Consider the following 10,527-nt stretch of genomic DNA (forward strand, 5'->3'; position numbering starts at 1 on the left):
TGGTGGAGTCCCTGTATACATTACTTATCCTGTACTGCTCCTTAGTTACATACTGTATTATACCCCAGAACTGCACTCACTATTCTGCTGGTGGAGTCACTGTGCACATACATTACTTATCCTGAGTTACATCCTGTATTATACTCCAGAGCTGAACTTACTATTCTGCTGGTGGAGTCACTGCGTATATACATTTCAAATGAGGCCGCAGTATGATCACAGGATAAGTTCATTATTCACCTTTATTCCATACAGTAACAGTTTGTTCTTCACCAGTGATGTGTCCTATAACAGTCATGTGACATCCAGGTCACTGTAATATAACACACAAAATGCACACGGCTCCCATGTCCGCAGGCAGAGGTCACACGAGACATTTAAGGAGTCATTTTCCTTTTCATTTTATGGCAGAGGCTTAGCATGGACGGCAGTTGTAAGAGACTACACCTCCCAGAATGCAATTTGTGCAGACACTGTACCAGCAGGGCATGTTGGGAGATTTCAGCTCTGAAGCTATAGAATTCAGAATGCTGGTGCGATAAGCCATCGCCAGCTTAATATTTCCAGCAGGCACTCTGCTATATATGTCCGTGTCACAGAGCGAGGGTCTCAGCCAGGAAGGTTACAAAGATCCGGCATAAGTTGGTGATGGTCGGCCGGTGAAGTTTCTCTTCGGTGTCATCATGCGTGTGCCAGACGGCTGGGAATGGCGTAGAGATTATGTGGAGCACGGGGACGCCTGGGTGAGAGAGAAGACACAATGTGAGTGGGGGAAAGGGAGTGACCAAGAGCAAGGAGGATGGAGGAGCTCTGACCTCGCCGCAGGAACGGGACGTGATCGTCCTCCACTGCCCCAAAATACAGGTCCGGTCTGAAGTAAGGACTGTCCGCACGATAAGCGTCCAGGAGGCCGAGGCGATGAAGCCGCTTCTCTGGAGTCAAAAAGAAGGAGAAACATGAGATAAAAAGATAGAACACAAACCCCAGTGCTCCCTGGACTCACCGATAGTAACGAGCCTCATGAAGTGGCCTCGAGTCTCTGAGAAGTGGCTGAGGATCAGCGGCTCCGGGGCCCCCAGCAGATCGAGGAGGACAAAGAGATCCTGGAGAAGAGGCACAACGAGAACAGGGTAAATACAGCAGTGTGTAAATGTTTTAGGCAGCTGCGGAAAAATGCTGTAAACTAAGAATGCTTTAAACAAATACAAAAGGGTTCATTTATTTTTGTCAGTTAAAATGAGTGCTACAATAGAGTGTCTGCAGGCAGCAGTGAAGCATAGCAGAGAGCCGTACAATAATGAGCGTCTGCAGGCAGCAGTGAAGCATGGCAGAGAGCGGTACAATAACCAGCGTCTGCAGGCAGCAGTGAAGCATGGCAGAGAGCGGTACAATAACCAGCGTCTGCAGGCAGCAGTGAAGCATAGCAGAGAGCGGTACAATAACCAGCGTCTGCAGGCAGCAGTGAAGCATAGCAGAGAGCGGTACAATAATGAGCGTCTGCAGGCAGCAGTGAAGCATGGTGGAGAGCAGTACAATAATGAGTGTCTGCAGGCAGCAGTGAAGCATGGCAGAGAGCGGTACAATAACAAGCGTCTGCAGGCAGCAGTGAAGCATGGTGGAGAGCAGTACAATAATGAGTGTCTGCAGGCAGCAGTGAAGTATGGTGGAGGCTCCTGGCAAGTGTGAAGCTGCATTTTAGCACATGGAGTTGGGGATTCGGTCAGGGTAAATTGTTTCCCAATGCTGACAAATACAGGCAGCTACTTACCCATCACATAATACTATCAGGGAGCTGTCTGATAGTTCTACTACTAAATAAATTTGGAGCGAATCACCCCAAACATCCAACCAATATCATTAACCCCTTAAGGACGCAACGATTTTTGGCGGATTTTCATCTCCATTTTTCAAAAGCCATAACTTTATTTTTCCATCGATGCGGACGTATAAGGGCTTGGTTTTTGCGTGGCGAACTGTAGTTTTTGTTGGTTCCATTTTGGGGTACATAGACTATATTGTAAAACTTATTTCTTTTATCATAGCAGGGAGACAAAACGCATCAATTCTGCCATAGATTTTTATTTTTTTACAGCGTTACTCGTGCAGCATAAGTGACAATACATTTTTCTGCGGGTCAGAACGATTACGATACCAAAATTCTTATTTTTTTAGGTTTTTCCACTTTTCTGCAATAAAAACCCTTTTTTTTATTTTTTTTCCCTCCGAAATCGCTACATTCAAAGTCCTATAACCTTTTTATTTTTCCATGGACGGAGCTCTGTGAGGGCTTATTTTTTGTGAGATCAGTTGTAGTTTTTATTGGTACCAATTTGAAGTTACTTTTTGATCACTTTTATTGCGTTTTTTGGGAGCTAAAAGGCTAAAAATTATCATTTTTCCTCAGTTTAGCTTTTTTTACGCTTTTTACCATGCAGGATAAAAAGGGTGTTCAGCTTATTGTACGCGTTGTTACGGACACGGCGATACCAAATATGTGGGATTTTATTTATTTAAATTTTTTATGCCAATATGAGAAAAAGCACAAAAAAGGTTTTTTTTGCCATTTTTTTTGTACTTTTTTCTTTACCATTTGTGTCCCTCTGGGGGACTTACATCATAGCACCGATGATCGCTATGATAAGGCATTGCAGGGCTTCTCTCCTGCAATGCCTTATCGTCTGTTATAGCGATCATAAGCAGTGGTAATACAGGACGCCTGTAGATGGCATCCTATTACCATGGCAACCAGCCGGGCTCTCTGCCATTACATTGCGAGAGCCCGATGACGTCACAGAGGAAGCGCGCTCCCTCTGTGAAGACTTTACATGCCGCGATCTACATAGATCACGGCAGGAAACGGGTTAACAGTGGAAGGGGGGGGGGGGTCACACCTCCGATGCACCCATCCCTGTTGCAGCGGGAGGCCGGCTATCAGTGACAGCCGGCTCCCACTGCCAGATAGCGAGATCTCTTCTGATATCGCACTATGCACAGGACATAAGGGTACGTGCAGTTGCGGGAAGGGGTCGTCTGCTCTTTTTTTACCGATTGGCTATCTAGAAGATAGATTTATCAATAGTTGATGGATGGGTCCGCTGCTCACATCAGCTCACAGTTTGGCCCGCTGAACTTTGTCATTAGCCTTCAGCACAAGAAGTGGTAGCGCAGCCTTTACTCCTTTGCAAGTCAGAACATCACATCCACTTCTGACCAGTAGAGAAGCAGGAAGTGGAGCAACAGCCCGACTCTTCATTTAATTTCAATGGGAGTGAAGCCTGCACCTGCACTTCCTTCCCTGTCCACTGAAGAGAACATCCAGCTCACTGCACTGGATAATCAGCTGATGGACTGGAGTCCCCAGCGCTGACCCCCATCCATCAACTAGTGATGACCTATCCAGCAGATAGTTCTTAAATGTGTTTTTGCTCTATCTAGTGTAAAGAACAAGGAGTCCTGGAAGTGATGATTTGGCCCAACACAGCCCTGACCTCACATCATCCAGTCTATCTGGAATTAAATGAAGAGACAGAAGGATTGGAGGGAGCAGATATCCAGAGAAGATCTGTACCTAGTTCTACGGGATGCCTGGAACAACCTCCCTGCTGAGTTCCTTTAAAAACTGTGTGCAAGTGTTCCTAGAAGAACTGATGCTGGTGTGAAGGTAAAGAGCGTCACACCAGATACGGATGGGATCACTTTGCATTTTGTTACTTGACAAAAATGAACTATTAACCCTCCTATCTGTGAAGACATTCTTACTGCGCAGCATGTTTTCCACACCTGCCTAAAACTTTTGCACAGTACTGTACGTTGTCATCCGATGCCCCCTGTAGGAGCTCAGCAGCTGGAGGGTCTCTTTATTAACTTATTGTTTCCCATAGAAGCTGATACTCAAGAGATATTCTGGGTCCTTTATATGAATGACCTACCCTTAAATGGGCGATCCCATCTCAGCCAAACATGGCCATGATGGAAACACTGCTGTCTACAAGGTGGCCAGAAACATTGCTGGGCTCGGCCATTTCTTCATTTCCCACAGAAGTCAATGGAAGTTACAAAGAGTGTAGAACAGCCTACTTCCGAGTTACAGCAACAGTGCAGCTCGCTGTGCAGCTTCCATTGACTTCTGTTAGTGGGTAGGGCCTTCTGCCCACTCAGCTGTTTCGGCGAGTGCCAATCACCATATAGAGCCGGATGCATTAGGCTCCGTCACGCCCCATCCAGAGAGTCTTTCATCCATCCTACCTAGTATGGGTTTCTCACAGGCTGCACTGATTCTGGCCATTTTGCAGATTTTCTGGTCACCGCCTTTAAAATAAGTCATCATTACCAGATCGTGGGGTGGCTGCCCCCCCCCCTCCCCCCGCATCCCTGCCGATCAGCGGTTTGCAGGAGCCCCACAGGTAGCCCAACTCTGTACCTTATATAGCGGCTCAGAATAGAATAGCGAGAATGACGTATGGGGCACCAGAAATCCTGCAAACAGTAGATGGGCAGGGGTCCCGGAAATCGCACCCCTCTCCCCCATGATCTGAAATGGGTAATTCGTTCTAAGGATATGTCAATAATATAAAAGTCTCAGAATCACCCTATAATATACAAACGTGTTCAAATACTCAAAACTGGCAGATACACAGAGAATTACCGACCAGGCAATGATCTATAACAGCACTATACATGGGCCGGCCACCCAGGAGACCCACCGCAGACACATAGGAGGGTGATGAGGCGCTATATGTTACAAGCCCTCCTGTCTTGAGCATGTCGTCAGCGCGCTCCGATGTGCGAGGGGGGGGGGGGGGGGGGGGGAGCCAAGCGTAGTCAGCGCGCTCCGATGTGCGAGGGGGGGGGGGGGGGCCCCCAAGCGTAGTCAGCGCGCTCCGATGTGCGAGGGGGGGGGGGGCCCCAAGCGTAGTCAGCGCGCTCCGATGTGCGAGGGGGGGGGGGGCCCCCCAAGCGTAGTCAGCGCGCTCCGATGTGCGAGGGGGGGGGGGGCCCCCAAGCGTAGTCAGCGCGCTCCGATGTGCGAGGGGGGGGGGGGCCCCCAAGCGTAGTCAGCGCGCTCCGATGTGCGAGGGGGGGGGGGGCCCCAAGCGTAGTCAGCGCGCTCCGATGTGCGAGGGGGGGGGGCCAAGCGTAGTCAGCGCGCTCCAATGTGCGAGGGGGGGGCCCCCCAAGCGTAGTCAACGCGCTCCGATGTGCGAGGGGGAGCCAAGCGTAGTCAGCGCGCTCCGATGTGCGAGGGGGGGGGGGGGGAGGGAGCCAAGCGTAGTCAGCGCGCTCCAATGTGCGAGAGGGTAGGGAGCCAAGCGTAGTCAGCGCGCGCCGATGTGCGAGAGGGTGGGGGTGGGGAGCCAAGCGTAGTCAGCGCGCTCCGATGTGCGAGAGGGTGGGGAGCCAAGCGTAGTCAGCGCGCTCCGATGTGCGAGAGGGTGGGGAGCCAAGCGTAGTCAGCGCGCTCCGATGTGCGAGAGGGTGGGGAGCCAAGCGTAGTCAGCGCGCTCCGATGTGCGAGAGGGTGGGGAGCCAAGCGTAGTCAGCGCGCGCCGATGTGCGAGAGAGGGGGGAGCCAAGCGTAGTCAGCGCGCGCCGATGTGCGAGAGAGGGGGGAGCCAAGCGTAGTCAGCGCGCGCCGATGTGCGAGAGAGGGGGGAGCCAAGCGTAGTCAGCGCGCGCCGATGTGCGAGAGAGGGGGGAGCCAAGCGTAGTCAGCGCGCGCCGATGTGCGAGAGGGTGGGGAGCCAAGCGTAGTCAGCGCGCTCCGATGTGCGAGAGGGTGGGGAGCCAAGCGTAGTCAGCGCGCGCCGATGTGCGAGAGAGGGGGGAGCCAAGCGTAGTCAGCGCGCGCCGATGTGCGAGAGAGGGGGGAGCCAAGCGTAGTCAGCGCGCGCCGATGTGCGAGAGAGGGGGGAGCCAAGCGTAGTCAGCGCGCGCCGATGTGCGAGAGAGGGGGGAGCCAAGCGTAGTCAGCGCGCGCCGATGTGCGAGAGAGGGGGGAGCCAAGCGTAGTCAGCGCGCGCCGATGTGCGAGAGAGGGGGGAGCCAAGCGTAGTCAGCGCGCGCCGATGTGCGAGAGAGGGGGGAGCCAAGCGTAGTCAGCGCGCGCCGATGTGCGAGAGAGGGGGGAGCCAAGCGTAGTCAGCGCGCGCCGATGTGCGAGAGAGGGGGGAGCCAAGCGTAGTCAGCGCGCGCCGATGTGCGAGAGAGGGGGGAGCCAAGCGTAGTCAGCGCGCGCCGATGTGCGAGAGAGGGGGGAGCCAAGCGTAGTCAGCGCGCGCCGATGTGCGAGAGAGGGGGGAGCCAAGCGTAGTCAGCGCGCGCCGATGTGCGAGAGAGGGGGGAGCCAAGCGTAGTCAGCGCGCGCCGATGTGCGAGAGAGGGGGGAGCCAAGCGTAGTCAGCGCGCGCCGATGTGCGAGAGAGGGGGGAGCCAAGCGTAGTCAGCGCGCGCCGATGTGCGAGAGAGGGGGGAGCCAAGCGTAGTCAGCGCGCGCCGATGTGCGAGAGAGGGGGGAGCCAAGCGTAGTCAGCGCGCGCCGATGTGCGAGAGAGGGGGGAGCCAAGCGTAGTCAGCGCGCGCCGATGTGCGAGAGAGGGGGGAGCCAAGCGTAGTCAGCGCGCGCCGATGTGCGAGAGAGGGGGGAGCCAAGCGTAGTCAGCGCGCGCCGATGTGCGAGAGAGGGGGGAGCCAAGCGTAGTCAGCGCGCGCCGATGTGCGAGAGAGGGGGGAGCCAAGCGTAGTCAGCGCGCTCCGATGTGCGAGAGAGGGGGGAGCCAAGCGTAGTCAGCGCGCTCCGATGTGCGAGAGAGGGGGGGAGCCAAGCGTAGTCAGCGCGCTCCGATGTGCGAGAGAGGGGGGAGCCAAGCGTAGTCAGCGCGCTCCGATGTGCGAGAGAGGGGGGAGCCAAGCGTAGTCAGCGCGCTCCGATGTGCGAGAGAGGGGGGAGCCAAGCGTAGTCAGCGCGCTCCGATGTGCGAGAGAGGGGGGAGCCAAGCGTAGTCAGCGCGCTCCGAAGTGCGAGAGAGCGGGGAGACAAGTGTAGTTATCGTGCTCCGATGTGCGAGAGAGGGAGCAGCCAAGTGTAGTGAGCATGCTCTGTGATGTGTGCAGAGGTCACTATGCAGGGATGGGGTTAGGAGTCACAAGTGCCAGTCTTGATCCTCCCTTGTAGGTGTTGGCCGTGTATTTCTGGAAGTAGTCTGTCTCCCCACCCACCCCCGGACTGACGTGGAGGATTGGATCCTGCATTTCGCAGATGTGTTTCTCATCGATTTCAATGATTGCTTTCTTTGGTGGTGGTCGTTGGCATCATCATCTGCATCTCCCACTGTGCACCCTTTGTTCCACCACCATGAAGTCTATGGACAGCGGAACATATGGTGGTCTTAGAGGTTGGGGCGCTTGCTGTGGATCTCCTCCTTGGCGGCCAGTAGAGGTTTCTATGGGAACCAGTCCTACAATTTACAGGGACTCAATGCTTTCTGTAGACTAACGGACGCATACAGCCCACTCTTACGATAGCATCCAGCTTGCTGCCGGCTCCCCCCGGTCCGGGCTCGTTGTGCAGACGCTGTGCCAAGTGCCGGGCACCGTACAGGGAATCCGCCTCCGTCCAGTCACCGAACGCCTCTTCTCCATCCAGGAAGAACAGCTGCAGCGTAAGAGGGGATCCCTGCAGAGAACGAGGAAACAATGAGCAGAGATGCAGCTGCCGGGACCCCGTGTATACCCATGGAGCCTGTGTATATACACATATATGCCTACGGATAAGCAATGTTTGAACTTCAATCCTGGCGACGCAGCAGTTTCCACATCGCTGCCATTATATAGCTGTCAGTGGCAACCAGTCAGAGCCTGCGCTTTATTCCTCATGTCCATCTTAATGTGACCGCTGAGCTCTGACGGGTGAGGATGGACACCGATGCTGATGGGGCGGACGCTGCGCTCACCTTGTCCTTCAGCTCTCGCAGTCGGCCGTCTAGCACAGTGACCGCCTCCAGTATGAGAGAACACGGCACAGCAGAGTCAGTCGCCCCGACAAACGGCCGCCCCCTCTCGTCCAGAGGAAACCATTTGGAGTCCAGGTGACAGGCGAACACCAGGCGGCGCTGTGCAGCGGGGTCAAGGGTGGCGACAACACTTCCAAAAGGCAGGGATCCTCGGGGCGTCACCGCATCAAAGAGGTCAAATTCTAACGTCCACTGAGCGGTGAGCGAGCGCAGGTGACCGGAGATGAGCTGTGCACAGAGAAAGCTGAAAGTCACATGACTGCGTGCCCCCCCCATACAACCGACACGCCTGCGCCGCGCTCTCACCTCTCTCACCAGCCGGTTTCCGGGGCTCCCAGGAGGACGTTCAATCAGCATTGGCTTTAGGAAGGACGACCACATGCGCTCCACGCTGACCGCAGACAGCAGCTCCTGCACCTGGGCCGAGGACGGCGGCTGGGGGCGGATCTGCAAGACAGAAGGAGTCATTCCCCCAAACTGCACCTGGATGTACCCCACGATGTGCAACCACCACCCGGTGACACAGCCCCACCTGGACTCAGCACCACCTAAGGTTGTGCCATCTGGACCCTTCAGGTGTTGAGGCTCCCTGTGGCCACCCCGCCTGGACCCGGCGACCCCCGTCGCCACCCCGCCTGGACCCGGCGACCCCCGTCGCCACCCCGCCTGGACCCGGCGACCCCCGTCGCCACCCCGCCTGGACCCGGCGACCCCCGTCGCCACCCCGCCTGGACCCGGCGACCCCCGTCGCCACCCCGCCTGGACCCGGCGACCCCTCTGGCCACCCCGCCTGGACCTTGCCTGCACCCAGCACCTATTCCGGTTGCACTGTGTTATCGCCCCCCAAGGTCACACTGCTTGTCGCCATCACCCCACTGGTCCCCAGTGTTAGCCTCTCCCCCTCCCAGCTGCTCTCCCGTCACCTGTTGCCGTCCTCGGGCGTCTTCCGCGCTCCTGATACGCGTCCCGTTGTCGCCCCGGCTCTCCCACAGTAAGATGCCGGCGCCGACGAGCACCCCCAGCCCGAGCACCAGCAAGGAGCGAAGTCTCGGGCTCCAGGACTTGCTGGAGGAGCCCCCCGGGCTCCGGTATTTGCTGGTAGCGCGGCGGGAACACATCGAAAAGGAGCATGACTGGTGAGTGAACAGCCAGTCAGAGCGCAGACCCTTCCCACACAGCCAATTAACAGAAAGGGGAGGAGTCATCCTGCAGAAGCCGCAGAAACACGTGCTCCGCATCCCTCCAACCAGAGCACGAGGGCGTGGTTTAAGTTGACCAGTGCGGAAGAAACGACGCTTTAACCCAATCATAAGAAAAGTCGCTGTAGCAGCGACGAATGAGAAGCTCGGGGCCGGGCCTCTGCTGACAGCTCAGCGTAAATATTGCACAATATCATTGGCTTTCGGGTCGCTTGCCGTCGCTAGGCAACAGCAGCCCCCATATTGGTTGTGCAGTAATTGGGAAGTCTGTCACCTGAGAGGACCCGGGGAGGGGACAAAAGCTTCAATCCCAGCTCTGACCACGGGGGGCGGTGGCTAATGATTAAGCCCGCCCCCAGGAGGAGGAGCACTGCATGTAAACTTCCTGCCAGCTCTTCCTGGCTGCTAATTTGTGAGACCTCCACTGACTTGAGAACTGCAGCCGCGGAGTGAGAGAGATGTAGGAGGGTGCAGCATAGCGGACATCTCTGTATTTTCTAGGACTGCCTTGCTTGCCTTCTTATGGGGCCCCCATGAAGCCTGTTTGAGGGCTCTTAGATGTCTCAGCAGATCAATAGCCCCAGCGGCTCTGATGACTGCCTCTGCGGCCCCCACTTGCTCCTTTTCTCCACCTTCTGCTTTTTCGCATTTGTATCTACGTTGTGTTTACATTATATCCTCAGCAAAAATGTTATTACGGTACAAGGCTCCGCCCCTTCCTGCGCCGTCCCTCAATCTGATCTTTTGCCGCATTCTCTGGTTCATCATATCTGCGGCGACGCACCGCCAGGAGCTCGGTCTTTCAGGCACGTGCCTCAGCGCCGCTTCACATGGATGTATGGGCAATTGCACTCAGAACAATGTTTTTTGCGTGTGTGTCGGCCTAACGCATGCACCTTTCGCAGGGCATGTTTTTTTTTGCATGGGACACAACCAGGCTGTGCTTTAGATGGCTAATTGGGAGATCCAGGTGTGTATTGTCCAGTGGAACTGCACCACAGTATTGCGCGTGCATCCATGCGCCCCCTCCCCCTGACTTCTATGGGGGTCTTTAGTGCACAAATGTGCAGGGAAGTAAAGCAGCTTCTGATTTTTTTTTTTTGCAATATGGAAGTTTGTATGAACATTTTGAAAGCAATGGGTTCTATTCTTTGCATATTGCGCACAGAAATATAACCACGTGCAGCCGCCGTAAGGCTCAGAACAAGGCCGGATTCACACAGGCATGTGCAATATCGCGCTTCCCAACGTGCATTTCTCACGACGATATGATGTGTTTTCAGTTCATAAACTCCTCGCATCCCTTCTGTGAAATCACG

The 10,527-nt window shown here is 55.2% G+C and overlaps 1 protein-coding gene across 1 annotated transcript; it reads right to left on the reverse strand.

Moving 5' to 3' along the window:
- Positions 1-224: 224 nt before the first annotated feature.
- Positions 225-9,229, reverse strand: QPCTL (glutaminyl-peptide cyclotransferase like). The gene is made up of 7 exons (XM_066581495.1): positions 8,933-9,229; positions 8,316-8,456; positions 7,950-8,237; positions 7,517-7,672; positions 1,004-1,103; positions 816-932; positions 225-739 (listed from the first exon to the last, which is right to left on the reverse strand). The coding sequence occupies exons 1-7, from the start codon at positions 9,212-9,214 to the stop codon at positions 594-596; spliced, it is 1,230 nt and encodes a 409-aa protein (XP_066437592.1). The 5' UTR covers positions 9,215-9,229; the 3' UTR covers positions 225-593.
- Positions 9,230-10,527: the final 1,298 nt, after the last annotated feature.

This window comes from Eleutherodactylus coqui, chromosome 10 (genome assembly GCF_035609145.1).
Source record: "Eleutherodactylus coqui strain aEleCoq1 chromosome 10, aEleCoq1.hap1, whole genome shotgun sequence".
Lineage (NCBI taxonomy): Eukaryota > Metazoa > Chordata > Amphibia > Anura > Eleutherodactylidae > Eleutherodactylus > Eleutherodactylus coqui.

Excerpts from the sequence above, each read along its gene's own strand:
- QPCTL (XM_066581495.1), bottom strand. The coding sequence starts at position 9,214 with ATGACTCCTCCCCTTTCTGTTAATTGGCTGTGTGGGAAGGGTCTGCGC. Across the intron at positions 1,104-7,516 it reads GCAGCAAGCTGGATGCTATC|GATCTCTTTGTCCTCCTCGA; the intron begins GTAAGAGTGGGC and ends CCTCTTCTCCAG. Across the intron at positions 740-815 it reads CGTCCCGTTCCTGCGGCGAG|GCGTCCCCGTGCTCCACATA; the intron begins GTCAGAGCTCCT and ends TCTCTCACCCAG.